The 26,854-nt window shown below is 39.0% G+C and overlaps 1 protein-coding gene across 1 annotated transcript in view; it reads right to left on the bottom strand.

The window, feature by feature from the left end:
* Window positions 1-26,854, bottom strand: part of DDX10 (DEAD-box helicase 10) — a 282,694-nt gene that overhangs the window by 124,495 nt on the left and 131,345 nt on the right. Inside the window, exons 14-15 of the mRNA XM_029914966.1 lie at window positions 3,485-3,604; window positions 38-202 (exon numbers count right to left, since the gene is read on the bottom strand). Of these exons, the coding sequence (XP_029770826.1) occupies window positions 38-202; window positions 3,485-3,604 (285 nt within the window). The remainder of the gene's footprint in view (window positions 1-37; window positions 203-3,484; window positions 3,605-26,854) is intronic.

The raw sequence follows: 26,854 nt of genomic DNA, 5'->3' as shown, positions 1-26,854 counted from the left end.
AATGTCACTCAGTGTTAATCCAAGATGGAAAGCTTACCCGGTGCTTTGCCCTGATCTTCTTTCTATATTCTTCTTTGTCGTATTTGTCCTCTTCTTGAAGCCTTTCCTTTGCTTTATCTAGGTTGATGCCCCCAGTGCTGTCCTCCTCCTCCTCGGCATCCTTGGAGACAGACTTCTGCATCTGTGGCCACTGCTGAACTGACTGCAGGCAGGAAAAAGGTTCAGTATAAGTGCACGAAACAGGGAGCATGAACAGAAAACCAGTTCCCTTTGTAAAATGACTTTGAAATGGTGCATTTTCCCATGGTGCATTTCTGCCTTACAACCTGGGTTTCTTTTTTTTAATGTTTATTTATTTGTGTGAGAGAGAGAGAGAATGAGCATGGGAGGGGCAAAAAGAGGGAGACACAGAATCCGAAGCAGGCTCCACTCTGAGCTGTCAGTGCAGAGCCCAACGTGGGGCCCAAACCCACAACCTGCAAGACCATGACCTGGGCTGAAGTCTGACGCTCAACTGATTGAGTCACTCAGGTGCCCCACAACCTGTACTTCTTAAGTTTTCTATAAACTGTATAATTAAAGTGAGCAAACCCCAGAAGAGACTGTCCCAGTCAGGATAAAGTAACACTGCCATAATCCAGAGATGGCAGGACTAAAGGAAACCACGACGAAATATTCTGGGGGAGAAGGTAGTCGCTTCAACATCTCAGTGTTCTCAGTGTGCTGTGCTCCACCGGCTCCGTTGCAGATCGTCTCCGCGACACCCTCATCTCTTCTCTCTCCATCCTGTGTCGTTTTACTTCCCTGGGCTTCTGACTAGAACTTACGCCCTGGAAGGCGGTCATCTATCTTGTTCACGTGTTCTCAGAGCCAGCACGGTATCTGGCACATTATCCGATGCTCAGAATTGATTGATGACCTATCAGTCAGTGCTACACATAAAGACTAAAATAACTAAGCATAAAAGAAAAAGATTTCAGGTGCTGGCTCAAATCTATGCAATTTACACACAGTTTATGATTAAGAACAAGGTAACACAGAAATCAGGGCAGTGATCTGGAATCAGGGGACCTGGCTTAATGTCCCAGCTTTTCTGCTAGCCCTACTGCAGATTCCTGAAAAAATTCCCTCCTTTCTGTGCCATCTGGGTCCTTGTCTGAAAAATAGAAAAGGTCTATTTGACTCAATAATCTTCCAAGTCTAACACTATAAAACTCAAGACAATTCGGACAAAACCTATTCTCTTATTTGAATTAGTAATTGGTTGCTAGTGGATTTTAGCAGCTGCCACTGTTTTGAAAGTCTGCTCATGAACATGCAAAGAGAAGACATGGGCCCGCGGGTCACAGGTACCCCTGCCTCTTCTCCTGTCACCACCCCCCGCAGCTGTTTTTAGAGATGGGATTCCTGCAGAGGAACAGGGGTCATGAATGTCACCGCCTGAACAGCCACGCCGGCGGCCACGGACACTGAGGAAGGAGTGAGAGGGAGCAGGCGTGGCCTCTGCCACCCCGACTCCTCAGCCCTGCTTCATGACCATGTCAAAAAAGCTTATGCAAAGTTCTTTCAGAATTTTACAGCAGAAGTTTCAATGTGCTCAAAGCCACATGGAGCTCCTATCAGCAATAAGTTTACACTGAAACATTTTACAGTTAAGGATTTACACCCATCTTGGAGCAAAATTATCCGTGCACTTAAACTTACAAGCACACTGAGGACCCTCATTACGCGAACAGCACTAATCTTACTTTACAGCAAGCATCTGAAGCAATACAACTATATCCTGGTTAAGCCCACCTCAGGCCCTGACCTCTTTTTAGTAATTTCATAAAGATCCATTACTTATCAATTCTGTAGGCTTTGTCTGCAACTTCCCGCAACTTTAAATTGCACTTTCTTCATGTGATTCATATACCACTTGGCTCCATGTTCTCAGTGCAAATCTGGACTCATGGCGCCAAGCTCCCTTCCCCAAAATAACACCCGAATCTGTTATCTCCACAGTTAAAACATACTCTGGGAGCCTGGGGGGCCTCAGTCAGTCAAGCATCCAACTTTTGATTTCAGCTCAGGTCATGATCTCATAGTTTGTGAAGTTCAAGCCCCACACTGAGCTCTGTGCTGACAGTGTGGAGCCTGCTTGGGATTCTCTCTCTCTCTCCCTCTCACGCTCTCTCTCTGCTTCCCCCCCACCCCCAAAATAAACTTCAAAAAGAAAACACTCCAGTGCATACAGTCTGTTTACACAGCACTTGTATTAATGCTAATGAAATACCTGATGTGATACATGCTGGCATTTTAAAAGCTGTTATTTTATTGGGATATTAGAAAACAGTTCATCCATTCAAAAAACTTCTGGGTTAACTATCTGCTGGGCCCTGTTCTCAGTGCTGGGGGTGGAGTCAGGAGCAAAGTCAACAGACACCCTCCCTCAGGCAAACGCCTCATTCCACTGAGAGGAAGAAAAGGATGACAACCACATAGATAGAGGAGGTCAAGCCCCCAAATGCTGTGAGGAAAACAGAAGAAGAGAAGGCAAGGCGAGGAGAGAACAGGGGGCATGGGGTGCCGTGCACTCTACCTGGATGCATAGGAAACCTGGCTGGGGGTGGTGACAAAAGTGAGACCCTGCTGTGGCCACTCCCAACATCACTCCTTATGTCAGTCATGGACTTTCCACATCTCTTTCCTCTTTAAAAACACAGTCATGTGACAGAGGAACTTTTCACAAGCAATCTCTCCGACTCTGAGAGTATGTATTTACAGTAAGACGGAGGCAATGGTCAGAGGAGAGTCGAGCACCCGCATCTGAGATGATGTGACAGCAGAAAACGCCCTCAAAGCCAGACCGGAAAGAAACACGCCAAGGCAGCATTTATACTGAGGAACCGCAAAGCAGAGACTTTTGAGAGTCCAGAAAAAGAAGCTGTGGCAAGCAGTTGTGTTATGATTCTTGCTTTTGTTCCCACAGAAAGTGTTGACAGACACCCTGACAGGCAAGTCTAATCTGTAAAAAAGGAATTTAGAAAATACAAAACCAACTCTGTGTCATTAGCACCGCAAGTGTCCCAGGTTACGGTCAGTAAGGCCTTCCTGCCTACAGACGGCAGCTGACAAAATGCCCAAGACCACAGTCTGAGGAACCGCCTAGCATGCTTTAAAGAAACATTTTCTGGGGCATCTGGGTGGCTCAGGTCATGATCTCACGGTCCGTAGGTTCAAGCCCCACATCAGGCTCTGTGCTGACAGCTCGGAGCCTAAAGCCTGCTTTAGGTTCTGTCTACCGCTCTCTGCCCCTCCCCCACCTACGCTCGCTTGCTCGGGCTCTCTCTCTCTCTCTCTCTCTCAAAAATAAATAGACATTAAAAAAAAAGAAAAAGAAACATTTCCTTTCTCTCATTAATGAATGTTAAGTCAGTAGGAGTGTCAGACTCTTTGCACTAAGCAGAAGGTACCTCAGAAATGAAGCATTTAAGAATCTTACCTCCCCTTCCTCAGTAAACATTATCTTCTTATTCACTTTAAAATTTCTCTTCATTACTTTTTTTGCTTCTGCGACCTTGGTCAGTTTTTTTTTGACACTGGATTTAGAAGGTTCTTTCTTCTGTGTGAAAATATACAAAAAGCAGATGATTAGTTAAATGGCGGCTTTATATTAGCATATAACTCTGGCAACAAACTTTCCAAAACTGAATGTATTTCCTGCTCACTAGCTAGTAAGTACCAAAAATACTGTCCAGAAATAAAGTTATTAGATTTTTTAACTAATACCCCCAATACTATTGGGACTTAAGTGTAAACAAGATAAATGTTAGATAAACGAGATAAGCAACCTTTACAATTTCTTCCATTACTAAAACCATACTTTCCTGATAATGTTGAAGCAGCAGAAATTCATGATAATGTGACAACTGGGCATCCAAGATAAATAAAGCTCATTAAAACAATTTTTTAAATAGCTCTAATTCCAAGTGCAAACTTAAATTTCCAGAGTAGGAGGCTGTTTACCTGGAAAGCAAAATTACTACAATACATTGTCTGCGATTCCACATTATTCCTCCCATTACACGAATAAACTATACAAACATGGGAAATAGCTTTTGATAACTAAGCTGTGTCCAAAGGTGAGATGGAATCAGAATACTTCAACAGGATACCCTGATCAGAACCTACCAAATGTCCTAAAACCACCAGAGCAAGGCAGTAAACATACGAAGCCACTGCTTACTTATGCTGAGTGAATGCGGAGTGAGCCATCTGAAATGGGGAGCTGTGGAGGTCACACCACAGCCTGCACAGATCAGAGAGGGACAATAAGAAACTCCCCACTGAGAGGGATTTGCGCTATGTTCCTCATCTTAGAGCCAGGAATACCACTGGCGGTGGCTGGTAAACTAATCTAAGGTAGGCTCCACCAGGTGAGTCGACAGAATAAGAAGTCTCTGTTGCAACAGTTAAGAAAATGAATCTGAATTCAAGCTCTATTACTACTTATAAGCTATGTAAGAGCAAGTTACTTAACTGCTGTGCTTTATGTATAAATTAACCCTCAATGGTACCTATATTTCATAGGGTCCGCTGGGAGAGTTTAATAATAAATGTAAAGCATACAAAATATAAGTATTCAATAAACTTCAAATACCACTATTATATATTGATTTCAAGGTACCTAAAGAGATCATGCCAACTGCACAGAGGTTTAACATGCAAAATTCCAGACATGGAACTTCCTAACTGATAGGTTTTTTAACTCTGTGTTACAGATAACCACCTAAGAAAAACTAAGAAAGGAGGGACTGATCTAGGAAACAAGAGTTATCAGAAGCTTTGAGAAGTTGTACATTAGTTGTAACTGCTACTATAGTAATCAGTAAACACAGAAAGAACAATTTACTTTAGCATCTGTTATTGATAATGAATACAAAAATGCTTAAAAATAAAGTACCTTGAAATCAAAAATAACAAATTTACTAAAAGAAAGGTTTGTATCAAGTTAGTAATACATTATGTTTTTAGATAACAATAATGCTTACTATGAAAATCAGCTAAAGTATCTGCAATACGGTAATTGTCAAAGCACTGGTTGCTTTCACAACAATGGTTCTGTGATGTGGGTTTACTAACACTGCTTTTATAGTTCTGGTTCTTAAAACATACCATCTAATTACATTTATGTCTCAGACCACGAATCAATTCAAAGTTAAAGTTAAGAACATACTAAGATTTGGGGGGTGCCTGGGTGGCTCATTGGGTTAAGTGTCAAACTTCAGCTCAACTGATGATCTCATGGTTCATGGGTTCAACCCCCACAATGGGCTCTTGGCTGACAACTCAGAGCCTGGACCCTGCTATGGATTCTGTGTCCCCTGCTCTCTCTGTTCTTTCCCTGCTCGCTCTCGCTCTTTCTCTCCCTCAAATAAACATTTAAAAAAAAGAACATGATAAGATTTTAAATCTATAAAACACTTATGAAAAGATTCATCTCCTCTGAAAAACTAATTTCTATTACATCAGAGAGATACCAGTAATGTTACAATCCCTATCCCTGCACCTGACAAGAGTTCTGTGAAAAGGAATTCAATTTGTTTCCAATTTCTTCTTCCCATGGGATATCCCATCCCCTCCCCCCAAACCCCCACCGGCCCCAAGTGCATGAATGTTGCCACCTGGTTGCACCACCACTCCGCACCTTCCCCGACCACTGTGCTCTAAGATACTAATATTCTCCTTAGGAAATAATACAATCCTTATTTCCTCACTTTTGAGAGTGACTAAGTTGTGTAGCATTAAAGCTTCTAAATTAAAGGAGACCAGTGTGCTAGGAAGCTTGTCAATGGAGGTAAGTTGCCACCTGTAGGATACCATGTGAACGTAAGGCATTAAAAAGACCCCTCTTCCTTCTCCCCGGCCAGGACACCTACACCCTACCTTTCCCCACAGACAATTATCAAAGAGCACCACCAACACAGCTGCCAGAGTTGGCGACTGTTACTCCTACTTGATCTTGGTTTTAGGGTTAGGTTCTTGAGGATCTTGGGTTGGTTACTGTTCTGTCATGAGCGAGAATGCTGATCAAATAGTACAAACTCAGAGAATCATTACGATGTAAAAATAACAAACAGGAGTAAGTAATCGCCACTTAAAAAATTGCTGAGGACACTCATAAGTCTAACAGGAGAAACCTAACAGAGGACCACAGGGAGGGGAAGGGGGAAGGAGAGTTGGGGAGAGAGAGGGACGAAAATCATGAGAGACTACTGAATACTGAAAAGGAACCTAGGGCTGAGGGGGGAAAGGGGCGGAGCGGGTGGTGGTAATAGAGGAGGGCACTTGTGGGGAAGAGCACTCGGTGTTATATGGAAACCAATTTGACAATAAACTATTTAAAAAAAAAAAAAAGAAAAGTTTTAAAAAGAAAAAAATGCTGAGGAGAAATAGAAGCCAAACTTCGGGGGTGATGGTTGTATTCTAGATCATGATAGGAGTGTGAGTTACACAGGTGTACACAATTGTCAAAACTCAAATGTTACACTTAAGATTGGTGCATTTCATTGCACCTAAATTTCTACTTCAAAAAAAGAGTCCTTGAGTGAACTTAAATGAATTCCAGGCAAACTGAAGTATATATGGTAGAAAGGGTAATGTGTTGGCAACTTACCCTGAAGTGCATTAAATTTAAAAGGGTGATAAATAGATGGGAGAATTACATGATAAAGGGCATATGGTAAGAGTTTCATTGTAGAATATGAATAGTGAATATTTTGGTGTGCAAAGTGCACTTTCTTCAGCTTTTCCTTATGTTTGAAATTTTTGTAACAAAATACAAAAAAAGCCTGCTCCCAGGAATGAGAAAAAGTCATAAAGCAAAAATACCAAAAACTGCCAAAAGAGAAGAAAGTTCAGTTAGAAAACCAACATTTGGGGCACCTGGGTGGCTCAGTCAGTTATGTGCCTGACTTCAGCTCAGGTCATGAGCTCACACTTCATGGAGTTCAAGCCCAGCATCGGGTTGTGCTGATGGCTCAGAGCCTGGAGCCTGCTTTGGTTCTGTGTCTCCCTCTCTCTCTGCCCCTCCCTTGCTCATGCTCTTGTTTCTCTCTCAAAAATAAATATTTAAAAAGAAAAAAAAAACAGCCCTGCAGAGAGGAACTCTGAGCTGAGGCAGATCTCATCAAGAGCTTCAAGGAGACCCATGAAACCAGTGAAATCATGTAACAACACTTGGGGATCTTTGCATCAAAAAATCAAATTTGTTCATTTTAGGGAAGCCACTGTAAAGAACAGAAATTGCAAAATGCATGAAAAGGCACATTTATTTTATTTCACGGATAGATTGTGGCTTCACTCCAATACTTGAGAATTATTCTTCAGTCATTCAAATAAGCCTTAGACTATTATACACACACCAGACACCATAGTGCACTCCGGGGACTGAGCACTGAAAGAGACGGGGACTCCCAACCCTCCCTGAGCCTAACTATCAGGAGAAAAAAAGACATTAAACCAGTGAAAAATGTTAACTAATCACAAATGTATTAAGTGCTCAGAAAAAATAAACAGAATGAATGAATCTATGCAACAGGGTACCTGCCCTAGCTAGTCTAGGCTAAGGAAAGGAAGTTAAGGAAAATTTCCGTTTGAGGGACAAATGTCTAAAATGAGTGGCAAACACCCAAACACTGTGTGGCATTAACAAATACCTTCTGGGTGTCCACTGATTGGGTACTTCACATGTGGCTTATTAGCTTAACTTAGTTCAATGTCCTTTTTTCAAACATTAACTTTAGCAGGTAATACATGCTCATTTATTTTGAAAAGGATATTCATGTTGTATGAATTCATGTCTTAATCATGTTAAAAAGTTTCCATTCATGTCTTCTACAGCCACAGTGTTTACCGCTCAAGAAGCAAAGTGCTAAAGCTTTTTCCTATATCCTTTCCAGAGACCTTGTACCCACAATCAAGCATACATGAAGAACACCACGGTCCTAAACAACCTATCCACATGTGCATTTACTTACCCAGGATAAGTAAATACTTCACTTACCCAAATAACCCTCCTGAGAAGTTAAATAAAATTCAAAGGTCCCACCAAAAATTTGAGAGTAACTGATTCTCCACATCTATTTTCTAAAAGTAGATATTAGGCTTTATGGTTGCCAATTAGGTAAAAAAAAAAAATACTATCTCAGGGAATTTTTAATTTGCATTTGTCTTGTTTTAAGCATGGCAAACATCTTTCCAAAGGCAATTTTTTCCTGTGCACCATGTATAATCTTTAATAATATTTTTAATGAATTCCTGGCATTTTACTTATTTGTGAAGTATCTTCATTTGTAAAAATGTGTCAATATTTTCTCCCACTGCATCATGTATATTTAGACTTTTACCATAACGGTAATATTTTGTGGTTTGGGCTTTGTTTTTTTGTTTTTTGCTAAACATATATTTTTAATTTTTATGTAATCAATTATTTATTCATTTTTTTTCTTTTATAGCTTATTGTCAAGTTGGTTTCCATGTAACACCCAGTGCTCCTCCCCACAAGTGCCCCCCACCATGCCCGTCACTCCCCTTCCCCTCTCCCACTCCCCCATCAGCCCTCAGTTTGTTCTCAGTATTCAAGAGTCTCTCATGGTTTTCCTCCCTTCCTCTCCCCAACTGTTTTTTCCCCTTCCCCTCCCCTATGGTCCCCTGTTAAGTTTCTCCTGTTCCACTTATGAGTGAAAACATATGGTATCTGTCCTTCTCTGCCTGACTTATTTCACTTAGCATGACACCCTTGAGGTCCATCCACATTGCTACTAATGGCCAGATTTCATTCTTTCTCATTGCCATGTAATACTCCATTGTATATATATATACCACATCTTCTTGATCCATTCATCAGGTGATGGACATTTATGCTCTTTCCATAATTTGGCTCTTGTTGCTATGAACACTAGGGTACACGTGCCCCTATGTATCAGCACTTCTGTATCCCCTGGGTAAATCCCTAGCAGTGCTACTGCTGGGTCATAAGGGAGTTTTATTGTTAAGTTTTTGAGGAATCTCCACACTGTTTTTCAGAGCAGCTACACCAATTTACATTCCCACCAACAGCGTAGGAGGGTGCCCGTTTCTCCACATCCTCGCCAGCATTGTAATCAATTTTTTTAAAATAAGAAAATTATCTGAATTTTTTTGTACCACACTTCCCAATAGTGTACCACTATAAGACTTTTCAAAAATGAGTTTAACTCCTTAAAATTGAGATTTTACTTTCCCTAAAAGTTTCAGCACTGGCTCTTGGATAGGGGGTAAATGCTGCTCATTAACACTTTAAATTTCTATTAAGTCATGAAAAATATCAAGTATGCTTATTGTTAGCCAAAAGTTTTGACCAGAAGACTTTGTATTATTGGTAGAAGAATGAAATTTGTAAATTTTAAACCAAAGAATTTAATGAAAGATTTCCTGACAAGATGTAAAACATCAAAATGCAATTTTCATTTCTATTTGCACTTACTTTGTGCAATAGTTTGTGTTTGCTAGACTTCAGAATAAAAGGAAAATATCAAAACAAAAAGGAAAATTGATAAAGCATCAAGTTATTTTCAAGGTCTTGTGATAGCTGTAGGAGGCTGCCACAAATAACTTGAAAGATAAAAGAAGAAGAACAATTGCAAAAAGCAATGGTTCCGTAAGGATCATGTTAGTTTCAACACTGGCTACAATAAGATTCAAAATACAAACAGTGAAAAAAAAAGTAATATAAGCATTACTTCTATACATCCTAGAGGTAAAATAAAAGTATCATTGCAGGGTGCCTGGGTGGCTCAGTCAGTTAAGTGTCCAACTTTTCCTCAGGTCATGGTCTTGCAGTTCTTGAGTCTGAGTCCTGTGTCATATTCTGTGCTGACAGTTTGGATTCTGTGTCTCCCTATCTTTCTCTCTGCCCCTTTTCCGCTCACACGTTGCCTCTGTCTCAAAAATAAATACTTAAAAATTTAAAAAAAAAAGCATCATTGCAGAAAAAAACAAAAACAAAAACCTTAAGGAGATTAAAGTCAGAATTAAATGAAAAGATATTCTGAAGAATTCAGACATTTATGTTTCCTTAAAGTAGCTCCCATATGGAACACGGAATAATTACTAGTTTATAATAACAATTTTATCTAAGAGTGAAGGAAACCTACAAAATAAAGAACTCTCAACCCTGGTGAAGACCTTACAGATTACCCATTATAACCTAAGCCTTCACGTTAGAAGTATGAGCATTTCATAGCATTTGTAAGTACTGTTGCCTCAAGAGTCCAAAAGTAACCATACCTTAGTAGAACTCAAGATTTAAAAAGCAAAACAAAAAAACACACCTGCTATGTAAGCATAATTCCTCATCATCCTAAATTTACTGAGCTACAAGAATTCACACATTCTAATTTCACAATATAAATTAAGGATGTACTTAGTATGTGACATTTTATTTGAAACCCATCTACAAAATATTTTCTTAAGAAATGTTTCCTTGATGATTAGTGACATTGCACACCTTTTCATGGAACTACTGGCCATTTAGTTGTATGCCTTCTTTGGAAAAAAGTCTATTCCAGTCCTCTGTCCATTTTTTAATTCGATTATTTTTGGTTGGTTGGTTGGTTTTGCTTTGGGGTTGTATGAGTTTCTTGTATATATCTCAGAAACCCTTTGTCTGATACATGGTTTGTAAATACATTCTCCCATTCTATATGCTGCCTTTGGGTTTCCTTTGCTGTACAGAAGCTTTTCAGTTTGATACAGTCCCCTGGTTTATTTCAGTTCTTGTTGCCTGTACTTATAGCATCTAATCCAAAAGATCACTGCCACGACTAACGCCAAGTTGCTTTTTTAATCATCAGGGAAATGAAATTAAAACCACAAAGAGATAGCACTTCACACTTATTAGGACAGCTATCACCAAAAAGACAAGAGGTAACAGATGCTGGAAAGGATGTTGAGGAAAAAGAGCCTCATACACAGTTAGTGGGAATATAAACTGGCTAAGCCACAGTAGAAAACAGAACAGAAGTTGCCCAAAAAGTTAAAAATTGAAACTACCATATGATGCAACAATACCACTCACTCCTGGGTATATATCCAAAGGAAACAAAACCTGTTCTAAAGAAGGCATGTGCACCCCCATGTCTGTTGCAGCATGACTCACAATAGCCACGATGTGAAAACAAAGTGTCTGTCAAAGGACAAATGGATTAAGAGAAAATGTGGTAAATATATACAATGGAGTATTATTCGACCACAAGAAAGAAGGAAATCCTGCCATTAGTGACAATATGGATGAACCTGGAGGGCACTGCGTAGTGAAATAAGTCAGAGACAGACACTGTATAGTATGGCTTATATGTGGAATGTTTATAGAGAAGAAGAAGGGGAAACTGGGGCTGATGTCACAGAAACATAAAGGAACAGTTGCTGCCATAGGCTGGGAAGAGGGAGAAACTGAGATGTATAACTTTAGTTATAAGATGAATAAATTGAGGATCCGATGTCTATCATGGTGACTGTAGTTAAGATACTGTACTGTATACATGAAATTTGCAGAGAATGGAGCTTAAGTATCGTCATCGCATGCATAAAAAGTTAACTGTGAGGTGATGGATGCATTAATTATCTCGATCTTGGTAATCATTTCACACTGTACATGCAAACACAACCACGTTGTATATACATACAATCTTATTTATCAATTATTCCTCAATAATGTAAGTGAAAAAAATTAAAACACCACCACCAGTAAGTAGAGAAGGTGTATTTGTGAAAACTTTGCACAAACTCTAATCTTAAAATTAAGAGCCACCTATAAAGGGTAGAGAGTTTCAGTCTTGCAAGAAGAGAAGAGGTCTGGAGATTGGTGCACAACTGTGGGAACGTGCTGCACTCTACACTTAAAGTGGTACATTTTATATGCATTTTACTACCATTAAAACTAAAGAGCCATCTAGACTATAACTAGACTTCAGTTTAAAATGCTGTTAGAGAACCAGTTTCTCTTTTCAGGGCCCCTCCACAAATCTAAACTTTAGTCAAAGCCGTAGTCCCAGAATTCCACAGCAGCTGGAGTACAGGGCCCAAGGTGAACCTTAAGTGCAGATCAACTAAAATGATATGAAACAGAGTGCCTGTAAATTATAAGTCATGAAAATAATCTTACAAAATGATCTAATCAATCTCACAGGATTTTTCTTCTTCAAATTGTCCACATTTACCAATGTCATTGTTCAAAGTTTAACGGAAGGCAAGCCCCGGTAATATGCATATTACCCCATTACGGTAAGGCCAGAGTCGCCACTCGGGTTCCTGATTTGTTTTTCCTGATGGGCTGTCACCTTCACCAGGTAAGATGGTTTGTATTACAATTCGTATCCCCAGAGCATCACAGAGAGGCTGGCACACAGGCATTAAGTATTTCTTGAACGAAGCACTGGTGAAAACATTCTCAGTGGAATAAAGCATTACTTCATTTACTGCTCATAACAACTTTGAGTCAAATCTTTCCCTGAGAATTTTTTTAATTAGAAAACCAAAGCTTTGATAAATTTGGCAATTTGTTCAAGGTTGCACAATTTAAATAAAAGGTACTTGACTTTGTTGTTCATATTCTACAATGCTTAGATGATTTTTGTTCAAACTGTCTTAGGCTATAGCATCATTATTTGACTCAATATGTGCCTTTTACATTTCTATCAACTTTCAAAGAATACTTGAAAACCGCTATTCTTAGAGACTTCACACCTTTTTTTAACTTTCCAGTTCATGGTCCATTAAGAAGGATTTTTTTCATATTCTACTTTCTGATGCAGTATTTGTACTGGTTTAAAAAAAAAGTTTCACATCCAAATATCAATTTTAAATCCCAAATATGCAACTTCAAATTATAAGGCCCCAATCCTACTTCCTTTCTGATGAGAATCACAGCTGTTACAGAATTTGTGTTCGATACTTGTGTCATTATTTGATACTGACACTTTATATCTAGAAAGGACAGCCTAAATACCCATTCTAGAAATCCTGCCCAATTTTTAAATATTTTATAGATAATGCATGTTTACTTCAAACATAAAATAATATAAATGAGAGTCTACATATCCTGTCAAAGTTCTTCATATTTCAAAGTCAAATTAGCCCAAAGTCTCTACTATGCATGGTCAATAATGCCAGACTCTACTTATTTTCTTTGATGGCTATAAACTGCAATTCTAATGTATAAAGTGATGAAAGTAGTTAATGAATACTACAATACATTATGCAACATAACCAAATATTTATTACAAAATTGTCACTATTCTTTTAAATAATCATCTTAGCAGGTCAACATAAACAGGAAAAAAAAGACGAGTATTTCTTTTCTTCCCACCAGATCAAAAACCACATAGATATGTAGGAATCTCAGCTTTATATGGACCTCCCTCCTGCTTATGGAGGATAATAAGGCACAATCATTCTACACAATATTTTTTTGATTAACAGATTCCTCCTTCTGGATTCCTACTTCCTGAATCCATAGGCTTAACCTGGGTTACTTTCCAGAAGAATCTCTTCCCCTAATAAACTCTCTGAAGAGTATGTACCTGCCACCTTAACTACTAAATGCTTTCAGAAAAATAATGTTCAAATATATCCCCATACAGTCGCTATTTTCCTCTATTCTTTCCCCTGTTCTTCAAATACAAGTACCCCCACCAAACCCTCAAACACCAGTGGTTTTTTACCTTCAATATATTTGTCTTCCTCAATAATTTGTCAAAATCAACAAATTTTTCCTTGATTTTAAAAAGCCTCTTCATGTAGGAAATGGATGATTAAGTCTTTGCTGTTGTTTTGCATGGACCTCAAGCATATTGTAGTATAGAGGTGGAATTTAAGGAAAGGTATTAAACAGGCTGTGTTGTAGCTTATGGGCAAGTAATACATTGTATCGTGTATCTTGAATGTATCATAGATAAGCTGCTATATAATGATCGCCACTTCAGATAGCTGTGAAATTAGGTGATTACTAGTTGTTACTTAACCTTCTAATTTCTGCATAAGTCTAATTACATGAAACAGAAGTTGGTGTTTTGATTTTTTACTTTGCTTTTCTGTTTAGAGTGTCATTGTAACTACTGTATTGTAAATGATGGAAAATAACTGCATATGTTAAAAAAATATGAAACTTTATAAAGTAAAAAAATAAAATAAAATTTCAAAAAAAATAAAAAATTTTAAAAATTAAAAAAAAATTAAAAAATAAAAAGCCTCTTCATAGCATTTCAGTCTAAAAACTCTTTAAATCTTTCATTGCCTCCAATTAGTCTAGATAAGATTTCAATTTCATTTTTCCACCCAAGCCATATTTTATTCTGCTTATTTCCTGACTTGAAGCCTCATCCCCGAGTTCCATGGCCAGCCCGATGCATCACTGTCTTTGGTATACTGGCAATGTTAAATGTTTCCTTCTTAGCTTTCTGAACACATTCATACTACTAGAATGCATAAAGAATAATTTCTTATTTCTCATTTGCTACATGAAGGAAATTTTCTTTAGTTTACTGAAATTGTCCAAGCTGTTTTCTATTCTGTTTTGCAAGCCAGGAAACGTGTATTATCTGTTCCACACTGTACCCCTCCCCACCCCAAAAAACAAATTTTTAAAAAAGAAAAAGGCCACCATAAATGTGAAATCTCAGGTGCTTCCTATTCTTTAACAGAATTATGGAACCAGTCATATTTTGCCTTAGGAATCCAATTTTTAACCTGTCACTTTTAATAAACATTTCTATATTAGGAAGCAGGCAGCTGGAAGCAATTTAGAGAAATGGGGACTAATACATACTTTTTTCCTCTCTTTTTAGACTTCAAAAAATGACAGTACAGATTTCATTTCTAACTTGTGCCCAAATTGGTTACATCAGTTTCTGTTGTCTTCTACAACTTTTGAAATTCTTCTAGAACTTAGAAATATTATAGGCATACCAAAAAACAAAACAAACAAACAAACAAAAAAGGTAGTATGAAAAGGAAAAGCTATCATGTGTCACATGGCTATTCAGATATCAGGGGTAAGGGACACAGTAACGGTGGTAATGAACTAAGTAGAAAGACCCAGGGCAGCGTTTACGCTTGTAGAAGGCAATATGACAACTATACTTTGCCATTTACACCTCTACCACCTTCCTTCCAGTTGATAGCAGAGACACAGCAAGAATGTACCAGTAGCTAATTTACTCAGAATTTGTGTGAATAAAATGAAATAGCATCAAAACAACATTCAACAATATTTAGTTCCAGGTTCAACAGAATTTTATAGTTGGCTCCAGCACCTACAATATTAACAAATTCCTTGGCAGCCTGGTTTGTGTAATCTAAAGCACAATTTCTGAAAATTAATTCATCATGAAAGCCTAACAAACAGAGGCCATAGAATACTGCTTATTCAGTGAAGCACCAATTTAAAAAATTACACACAAACACACTAATGCATCTATACTCTAAATTACAGAAACAGAATCTCTATACGATTTAAATCCTTCACAAAGAACTGCAATAACAGAACTAAGACATATACTAAACTCAAATTGGGCTTTGTGCCTGATTAAGTTAGCCTTTTTTGGCACACTGCTGTAAGACAGTATGAGATGCTAATACTGACCTCCCAGCCCCCCAAAACAAAGCAATCACCGCTACTGGCTATACATGGTTCCAGTGTCTGCCACTGTTCTAAACTGACTGATGTTAATAAATCACAAAATATGCATGGGATGCATCTTAACTAAAAGAGAAATAAGTATCACTATCATGCCCAGTGCAAAACCATCTGTACAACTACGTGTACAGTAAAATTCCCAAGATCTACCTTCTATTGTTTCTGAATGTTAGCTAAGCAACAAATACCAAATGAAAAGTCAAAGGCCACCTTACTGTACCACATTTCATCAAAATGTACTTGGATGATGTCTAATTATTTAAAATGAGACATTCTTTAAAAATACACCATTTATAAAATGGTGGTCTGCAAAGCCATATAACGATGATAAAAGATATTGCCATTATTAAGTACAGAACATGGAAGGATGAAACGGTCATCCAAGATCACCCAGAGAAACAAACACCATGAGCACATGCACAGGATGAGAAGATTTCAAGATCATGCAGCCAGCGCCGGCAAAGTGCCGGCTGGAACTCTTAAGCTCCCAGGCAAAGCCAGCCTGTGTTCCTACCTTGACCCCACATACAACAACAGTATCTTACAAACATCTCAGAGACTACAATTTCCCCCAACAATCACAATTTTCCTAAACAACACTCAGAGACTCCATGAACTTATGGAGGGCCAATGTTTCCTTTAAAATGAAAAGAATCCTTCTAGGAAGGCATTTCAAAAGTGTCCTTTTCTGCTTCCAAAGGAGGACCATAAATAGGACTATAAAATCTGACCTCTAATATTCTTATCTTTCAAAAGCATAGCATGTAAAAAAAAGTATTCTGTCCCTCAAAGCTCTACGCTATCCTTTTATTTCCTGGCAATTGCATGCTGAGCATGCAGTGATTAATACGATTTCTATCTGCCCTCCTTGACACTTAAACATTAATAACAAATTTTGACAGCCATTAGAAGCAGTGACAGGTGACTGCCTATTAATTTTTCTCCCATCTTAGAATGAGTCCCTGTTGTTTTGTTACGAAATCTGTATCACTAAAATGTAATATTTGGAGGGGCGCGTGGGTGGCTCAGTCAGTTAAGCGTCCAATTCTTCATTTCGGCTCAGGTCATGATCTCATAGTTCACGAGTCTGAGCCCACATCAGGCTCTGTGCTGGCAGTGTGGAGCCTGCTTAGGATTCTCTCTCCCTTTCTCTGCCCGTCCCCACTCATGTTCTCTTTCTCTCAAAATAAGTAAAAATTTATTTTTTAAGAAATGTAATATTTGTAATTAAAACTTATTAAAAACTACCTGTAAATGACAATTCCCAAAGAATTCAAATGAAGCCTTTGCTAGTCTCTAAAGTCTGTATCCTACCCAGCTATTCAACATCTTTTTTAATCACTCCTCTTCCTACTGTCTCATCCACAGATTAGAAAATGCAGGAGCTATCAATATGCTTGAAATTCTCCCCCAGAAGGCAAAATTGAGTTAAGATTGGATACTGGCTATTTCCTGAGAAACTTTTCTTACTTTCTACCCTCAGCCTCTTGGTGATGCCTCTTACGGTTTTTCTTATACTGTTAGGTGATTTCTTCCACTTCTATTTTACCCCTCTTAGACACTCATTTCCCTGAGGATATGAACTTTGTCTTACCTTTTAATTTCTAGAGTTAAGTGCCCGTACTGTGCCTGAACAAAGCAATAATTATCTACGAAGCTAAGCTAAGCAAAGCAAATCAAGACAGTTTTCATCAAGAGCAACACTGACTCAAAGACTCAAATGCATTCTTCAGTAAGCTGTTGTGCCATCAACTTGCTTAAACAGCACAGAAAAAAATAATATTGCACATTCAATTTGACACTTATTTGTTGAAAAAACACGGATCCACAGACCCTGGGCAGTAATAAAGTGTGATGCAAGCAGTAGAACTATCTGAAACTCATGTCACAAGTCACTCTGGGTGACTAGTCAAGGAGCTGAAATCACCTTACCATCCCCCTCTCCCAGCATGACAGGCTGCTCGGCTCTGACAGTGTCGTGACTTCCTCCCTTCGCAAGGCAGACCCCACTTCCCTGGACCCCAGGTGTCCAAGGACCAGACAGACACATTTCTCAGATGACCACACACATCCACGACTATACTGCCTGGTTCTCAAGCAGTCTGAGTGACTGCTCACTGATAAGGCTGGCCTACCACTTCTATAATGAGAGTAAGAGAGGACAGCAAAGTTTCACTGGAATAAAAACCTATGCTATTCCAATAGTGAGCAAATTGCTAAAATCCTGGCACCCCTCTATGTGGAATAATGACATGGAAAACTCAGGCCTTACTTCTTGCTGATTCTGGCTTTTCCTCAAAGAACATCCCTTTCCCAATAAAGCCTGTTCCTTAACCCATGCCATTATATTGTGAAATTTGTCCTAGGCTCCAATGTATGACAAGTGGCAATCCAGATAGGTTTATGTGGCAGATCAAAAGGTCACTAAACTTTTTTGAGAAGTTCCCGGAATGGTAAGTAGTTAGTTAGTGATGCCAAGTGCTGGACACCATGCTAGATGTCCATGTATCATTTACTACTCCCAACTACCCTTCTGAGGCATTGCTTACGTCCTACAGGGGAAACAGACAGTCAGATGAGTTAACCAATTACCCAGCTTGAAGGGACAGAGGTTGGCTCTGAACTTCTTCTGTCAGTCTGGGGAAAAAGACAATTAGTAATTACACACGTTGCTGAACAAAGTCGGAGGAAAAATCAGAAAGGTACTAAGAGGTCTGTGACAAGATTCAGGGAAGACTAAGGGACCAAAGAGACAGCATTTAAGAACAAAGCAAGACAAAAGGAGAGCTGTGCAGAGTAAGACAATCAGGGTAATGAAAGGAGATCACTGAGACAAAATCACCAGAAAGGAAGGAAGAAGGGAGAGGGAAAGTGCTATGAAAACAAATTCCTCTCACAATTAGTGATGTGTTGCAAAAAAAAGTGCACCATACTTCCAAACCATTTTTCCCCTAATAGACACCTTCCCAAACTATCAACTCTAAATGGGAAAAACCAAATGATTAAGCCAAAACAGAAAACTTTGAGACTATCTTAACCAGTCACTGACAGGACAGATAATAACTGCCATCCCTCTCCCTAATATTTTCTCCATTACATCTAAAGAATGTCTGAGATCTAAAACTAAGAGGGGTAAGTTCAAAAGAAGAGATTACAGTGGAACATGAATCTTTGGGACTTAGTTTGGTCATTTCCAAATCAGGATATTTTCATTGGCCAATACTATTTACAACATATGCTGCACTGTTTCTTCTCCAAATACTTCAATTATTTAAACCATGTAATTATTTGAAGGATATGCTCAAGTTGTTACTAAATGAAAGCATTAAATAACATGATGATCCTAATGAAAGATTTACATCAAACTAATTCTGAATATATTCAGCTTCAATCATATCAAGTAAACAGATAGAACTGATGAAGAATTCTCTCTATTAAAATGCAATTAATTTTCCACTACTGCATCAGGTTTCGAGAGTTACAATATTATGAAACTTACTATAATTGGCCTCATTAGTTCTGAATCCAAAATTGTGGAAGTCAAAATCTCCTTTAAAAGGCCACAAACTATCACCTAATGACCTGATCAAAACCGTACTATTACCAGCTATGTATTTGAGCACCTACAGGAAGCCTCACTTAACTAAAAGCATGGGATCTGGCTAATTTTCAACGTGGTTTGGAACAAGCTGGGCAACTCTCTCTTGCTGCTCTGTTAGGAAAGAGTTGTACACTGATAATCACATTAAAATGGCTCTACCTTCCGCAGAGAAGCATGCATGTATATTAGGGGGTAGAGAGACAGACGGGGAACAGACACGATGTGTGCATCTCACCAGTCAGTTTCCAGAGAGCTGCTTTCCCTAAACTTCATGCTGGCATTGCCTCGTCAGTTTCCTTTAAGGATTGGTATTAAATATTTCCATATAAAATGCATTTCGTGTCTTATAGGACAGTTGTTGAAATGCAAGGAAAAGCTGTGCTTCTCTGGAGAAGAATGTCTGCTCCTTATGGAAAGTGTTCTTTTCGTTTTGCCAGTTAAGACCTCAGAGCCAAATTCCTGATCCATATTTAAGAACCATGTAAAATGCTGCATGACCTGCCTATTAAATTTCCCACCAGTCATTTCTATTCTATCTATATTCTGCATGCCTGATGTTTTCTATTTTATTACAGTTAGAAGTGCTTCTAACTACTACTTAAGCTACTTCTAATTCCTTGTGGGATTAGGAGGGATAAAAGAGAATAAAGGAGGCTCAGTCATTTCTTCAACAAGCACTGGGGATCTGCTATACTCCATGTCCTATCATAGGCACTTGGGATAAACAGAAGTTGCATTTCAGTAATGAAACACACACACACACACACACACACACACACACACAAACACAGTATATCAAGGAGCTTTAAATGCTACAAAAAAGGCAGGCTAAGGATGTAGAAGTGACTGGTGGAATGGAAAAATTTTATCTTTTTTTTGAAGAATTTATGCCTTATTTTTACTTTTTTTAAAAATATAACTTATTGTCAAAAATATATAACTTATTGTCAAACTGGCTAACATACAGTGTGTAAAATATGCTCTTGGTGAGAAATTTTGGATAGGGCTTCTCTGAAGAAGGGTTACTGGAGCAGAGATCTAAAATGATGTAAAAGAAGTCATAAATGATCTAGGTAAGAAATCGAGGTAGAAGAAAAGCCTGCAAGTGGAAATGGGATTGTTTCCAAGGGGGAAAAAAAAGAGTGACTAGATGAGAATGAGCAAGGTGGAGAGTGGTAGGAGAGGAAGTCAGAGAAACAGGAAGATTCAGGATTATGTAAGGTCTTGTAGAACACACTATGGCTTGACTTTCCCCCCGAATAGGAGAAGGAATACAATTTTTAAGCAACATGGCATAATTTGGGTTTTCCTCTCGTGCTGTGAGGATACTACACTGTATAGGAGCAAGGGAAAAAACAAGAAACCAATTAGAAAAGTAAAGTATTGGCCTACATGCAGGAGGTTAGTTTGAATCAGACTAGTAAGTGAAGAAAATGGTAGGGTCTGGATAAATTTTTTTAAAAAGAGTAACAAGGCTTTGGGGGCAAGATGGCAGAGAAGTAAGGAACACTGTCACCTCCACAGGCCCGCAACCATGAAACTGAGAATTAAAAGCCACAATATTCTGATCTCCAAGAATGGAGGTCCACGCACAGACCCCTTATTGGTAACAGCCTCATGGATGCCAGAGTGAGTGCGAACTGGGACCAGAGCGGAGCTGGGAAAGAGAGTGCACAGAAACATGGCACCGGCCTGCAGAGAGCTGTGCGTCCAGAGGCAGCACAGCACTGTGCAGGGCTGCGCGGGGAGGGTGGAACAGAACCTTGGAGAGCCGAGCGGGAACAGGCCGTGCAGGGCGCTGCGTGGGATGGCCATGCAGGGCGAGGCAGAGCCAGGGGAAGAGAAGAGCGGCTGAAACGCTCAGTGTGATCTCTGGAGAGGGGAGACCTCAGCCTGCCGGGGAGAGACACTCTTTCCCTGTGTAGCTGCCAGTGGGGGGAGTGAAATCCATCCCCCTAAGCGGGCTTGTTCTCCCGTGGGCCTGGTTACCTGCCGACTTCAGGTGGAGCCAGGGAAGAGCTGGCTCCCCAACGCCCCTGCGCGGTCCCGGCCAGAAAGCCGCCCACCTGCTGGAGATCATTTTCATGGTGGGAGAAGCATTAAAGTGTGTGGACTAGGATTTAGAAACCTGGCGGAACATGGAAAACCGCAACAATTTAACCCGCTGGTGGCACGGGTAGGTTGGACTCAAAAGAGTAGCTGAAAACGCATGGTCTAAGGGGGCTTGAGGCACCGCCATTCTTCTCCCCTCATCCGCTAAGGCGGGGCCTCAGAGAGCAACCCCAGAAACCTGACCTACCTACATCAAACAATTCCCATCCACGCTGGAGAGCTGGATTCTTCTTACTATTTTTACTTTTTTCAGTTTTTTTCATTTCTTATATTTATTTTTAATTTTTATAATTTTCCCCTTGTTTTCTCTTTTCTATTTTCCTATTTCCTCCTTTTCTCCCTTTCCCGCCTTGAGTCTGGGAAAGACCAACATTTATGCATTGCTGTGATTAGATCAATTCTTACCATCCAGGTGTTTTTCCCTTATCTCATCCTTAATCTCCCCCCTCCGCAGGTTTTATACTCTCAGACTATCCTTTATCATTGGCTGTCTCTGGTTCCCCCCCCTCCCCCAGCTTGTTTTATTCTCCATTCCTATTCTCTGTTTTCTTTCCTGCTCCTTTTTTTCCTTTCCCATTTGGTTTGCTTGTTTACTTGATCTGTCAATGCGTTTGTGTGCTTGTGTTCCCTGTGTGTTTGTCTGTTTTCCTTTTCAGGGCCACCTCAAGAAACAAGCCAAAGTACACATAGTGGAAAGTCTCAAATATCACTGAGGAAGGAAATATATTAATTAGAGGCATAACAAGAGAAACCGAGAGACACCATTAAAAGAACATCTCCTGAAACAACAGGCCCTGGACAAAGAGCCTCCTTTAATAGAGCAATACTAACGGGCACACCATGCAGAACGAGCTTTTAAAATGGACAAGAGACAGAGCGCTAGCCAAAATGGCAAAACGAAAGAACTCTCCTCTAAAGAAATTCCAGGAAGAAATCACAGCCACAGAACTGCTCAAAACAGACATAAACAACATAACTGAACAAGAATTTAGAACAACTGTCCTAATTGCTGGGCTTGAAAAAGCCATCAGAGAAGCTATTGATAAAATAGACTAGGGACCTTCAAAAGGCTATAAATAAGGTGAATAATGAAATGGAGGCTGCCAATGCACGGACTGAAGAGGCAGAGAGGAGAATAGGTGAAATAGAAGACACAGTTATAGCAAAAGAGGAAGCCGAGAAAAAGAGACAGAAATTGATACAGGAGCATGAAAGGAGAGTTCGAGACCTGAGTGACACAATCAAACAGAACAATATCCATGTCATAGGAGTTCCTGAAGAGGAAGAAAGAGAATAAGGTCCTGAAGGGGTGCTTGATCAAATTATAGATTAAAATTTCTCCAATCTGGGGAAAGAAAAAGACATTGAAATTCAAGAGGCATATCGAACTCCCCTAAGACGTAACCTGAACCAACCTTTGGCATGACATATCATAGTGAAACTGGCAAAATATAAGGAGGAAAGAGAGAATTCTGAAAGCAGCTAGGAATAAAAGGGCCCTAATACACAGAGGGAAACCTATCAGAGTAGTTACAGACCTATCTACTGAAACTTGGCAGGCCAGAAAGGAATGGCAGGAAATCTTCAATGTGATAAACAGGAAAAATATACAACCAAGAATCCTTTATCCAGCGAGCTTGGCATTTAACGAACTATAGAAATGATCCCTGAAAGTATAGTCTTAAGCTTGGCATTTAAAATAGGAGAGATAAAGGTGTTCCCAAATAAACAAAAATTAAGAGAATTCATCACCACCAAACCACCACTACAAGAAATCATAAGAGGGACTCTATGAGGGAAATGTAGCAAGGAAAATAAGACACTAGAGACATCAATACAAACATGAATTCTATGGAGAACACAACGAATCTAAACCCACATTTTTCAATAATAACAATGAATGTAAATGGACTGAATGTTCCAATCAAAAGACACAGAGTAGCAGAATGGATAAAAAACCAAAATCCAACTATTTGCTGTCTACAAGAGACTCACCTTAGACCTGAAGACACCTTCAGATTGAAAGGAGAGGGAGAAATATCTACCATGCGACTGGACACCAAAAGAAAACTGGAGTAGCCATACTTATATCAGACAAACTGGACTTTAAAGTAAAGGCAGTAACAAAAGATGAATAAGGACATTATCTAATAATTACAGGGTCTCTCCATCAGGAAGAGCTAACAATTATAAACATCTATGTGCCGAATTCAGGAGTAGCCAAATATATACAACAACTAATCACAAACAGAAACAATCCTATTGACAAAAATGTGCTAATTGCAGGGGACTTTAATACTCCACTTACAACAATGGATAGGTCAACCAGACAGAAAATCACTAAAGAAACAATGGACCTAAATGGCACATTGGAACAGATGGAGTTAATATATTTAGAACTCTGTATCCTGAAGCTAGGGAATTCACTTTCTTCTCAAGTGCGCATGGCACATTCTCCAAGACTGATCACATACTGGGTAATAAAGCAGCTCTCCTTAAATACAAACAAGCTGATATCATACCATGCACACTTTCAGATCACAATGCTATGAAACTTGAAATCAACCACAGAAAAAAGTCTGGAAAACCTCCAAAAATGTGGAGGTTAAAAACCACCCTACTGAAGAATGATAGGGCAAATCAGGCAATTAGAGAGGAAATTGAAAAATATACGGAAACAAATGAAAATGAAAATACAACAATCCAAACTCTTTGGGACACAGCAAAGGCAGTCCTAAGAGGAAAGTTTATTGCAATCCAGGCCTATTTCAACAACTAGAAAAAGCACAAACTCAAAACCGAACAGAGCACCTAAGGAAACTAGAAAGGGAACAGCAAGAGCACCTCAAACCAGCAGAAGAAGAGAAATAATAAAGATCAGGGCAGAAATAAACAATATAGAATCCAAAAAAAAAACCAGTCGAGTAGATCAATGAAACCAAGAGTTGGTTTTTTGAAAAAATAAACAAAATTGATAAACTTCTAAAAAGGCTCCTCAGAAAGAAAAGTGAGAACACCCAAATAGACAAAATCATGAATAAAAATGGATCTATTACAACTGATCCCTCAGAAATACAAGCAATCCTCAGAGATTACTATGAAAAATTATATGCCAACAAACTGGATAATCAAGAAGAAATGGACAAATTCCTAATACACATACATTACCAAAATTCAAACGAGAAGAGATAGAAAATCTGAACAGACCTATAACCACTGAAGAAATCGAATCCGTTATCAAAAATCTCCAACAAATAAAAGCCCAGGGCCAGATGGATTCCGAGGGGAATTCTACCAGACATTTAAAACAGAGTTAACACCGATCCTTCTCGAGCTATTCCAAAAAAAGAAATGGAAGGAAGACTTCCGGACTCATTCTATGAAGCAAGTATTACCTTGATTCCTAAACCAGACAAAGACCCAACAAAAAAGGAGAACTACAGGCCAATATCCTTAATGAATACAGATGCAAAAATACTCAACAAGATACTAGCAAATCAAATTCAGCAACACATAAAAAGAATTATCCATCAAGATCAAGTGGGATTCATTCCGGGGATACAGGGCTGGTTCAATATTCACAAATCCATCAACGTGATACATCACATTAAGAAAAGAAAAGATAAAAACCATATGATCCTGTCAATAGATGCAGAAAAAGCAATTGACAAAATACAATATCCCTTCTTATTAAAATCCCTTGAGAAAGTCAGGATAGAAGGAACTCACTTAAACATTATGAAACCAATGTATGAAAAGCCCACAGCTAATACCATCCTCAATGAGGAAAAACTGAGAGCTTTCCCCTTGAGATCAGGAACATGACAGGGATGTCCACTCTCACCACTGTTGTTTAACATAGCATTGGAAGTCCTAGCATCAGCAATCAGACAACAATAGGAAATAAAGGGCATCAGAATTGGCAAAGATGAAGTCAAACCTTCACTTTTCACAGATGACATGATACTCTACATGGAAAACTTGATAGACTCCACCAGAAGCCTTCTAGAACTGAGCCATGAATTCAGTAAAGTCGCAGGCTACAAAATCAATGTACAGAAATCGGCTGCATTTTTATACACCAAAAATGAAACAACAGAAAGAGAAATCAAGAAACTGATCCCATTCACAACTGAAAGAAAAACCATAAAATACCTAGGAATAAACCTAACCAAAGATGTAAAAGATCTGTATGATGAAAACTATAAAAAGCTTATGAAAGAAATTGAAGAAGACACAAAGAAATGGAAAACCATTCCATGCTCATGGATCGGAAGAATAAACATTGTGAAAATGTCATTACTACCCAAAGTAATCTAGACATTCAATGCAATCGCCATCAAAATTGCACGAGCATTCTTCTCAAAGCTAGAACAAACTATCTTAAAATTCATATGGAACCACAAAAAAACCCTGAATAGCCAAAGTAATATTGAAGAAAAAAAAACCAAAGCAGAAGGCATCACAATCCCAGACTTTAGCCTTTACTACAAAGCTGTCATCATCAAGACAGTACGGTATTGGCATAAAAACAGACACATAAACCAATGGAATAGATTAGAAAGCCCAGAACTGGACACACAAGTGTATGACCAATTAATCTTTGACAAAGTAAGAAAGAGTAATTAGTGGAAAAAAGACAGCCTCTTTAGCAGGTAGTGCTGGGAGAGCTGGACAGCAACATGCAGAAGAATGAGACTAGACCACTTTCTTACACCATTCACAAAAATAAACTCAAAATGGATGAAGGACCTGAATGTGAGACAGAAAACCATCAAAACCCTAGAGGAGAAAGCAGGAAATAGCCTCATTGACCTCAATCGCAGCAATTTCCTATTCTACACATCCCCAAAGGCAAGAGAATCAAGAACAAAAATGAACTATTGGAACTCATCAAGATAAAAAGCTTCTGTACTGCAAAGGAAAGAATCAAAAAAACTAACAGGCAGCCAACAGAATGAGAAAAGATAGTATAGTTGCAAATGGCATATCAGATAAAGGGCTAGTATCCAAAATCTACAAGGAACTCACCGAACTCCATACCTGAAAGATGAATAATCCAGTGAAGAAATGGGCAAAAGATTTAAACAGACACTTCTCCAAAGAGGACATCCAGACGACCAACACGCACATGAAATGATGTTCATCGTCACTCAGCATCAGGGAAATACACATCAAAACCACATTGAGATACCACCTCATGCCAGTAAAGTGGCTAAAATGAACAAATCAAGAGACTGTAGATGCTGGCAAGGGTGTGGAGAGACGGGCACCCTCCCAAACTGTTGGTGGGAATGTAAAATGGTGCAGCCACTCTAGAAAACAGTGTGAAGGTTCCTCAAAAAACTGTCGGTAGAACTCCCCTATGACCCAGCAATAGCACTGCTGGGGATCTACCCAAGGGATACAGAAGTGTTGATGCA

This window comes from Suricata suricatta, chromosome 11 (assembly GCF_006229205.1).
Source record: "Suricata suricatta isolate VVHF042 chromosome 11, meerkat_22Aug2017_6uvM2_HiC, whole genome shotgun sequence".
Classification (NCBI taxonomy): domain Eukaryota; kingdom Metazoa; phylum Chordata; class Mammalia; order Carnivora; family Herpestidae; genus Suricata; species Suricata suricatta.
The sequence above is the reverse complement of the archived record's forward strand: the minus strand, read 5'-3'. Positions and strand labels throughout refer to the sequence as shown.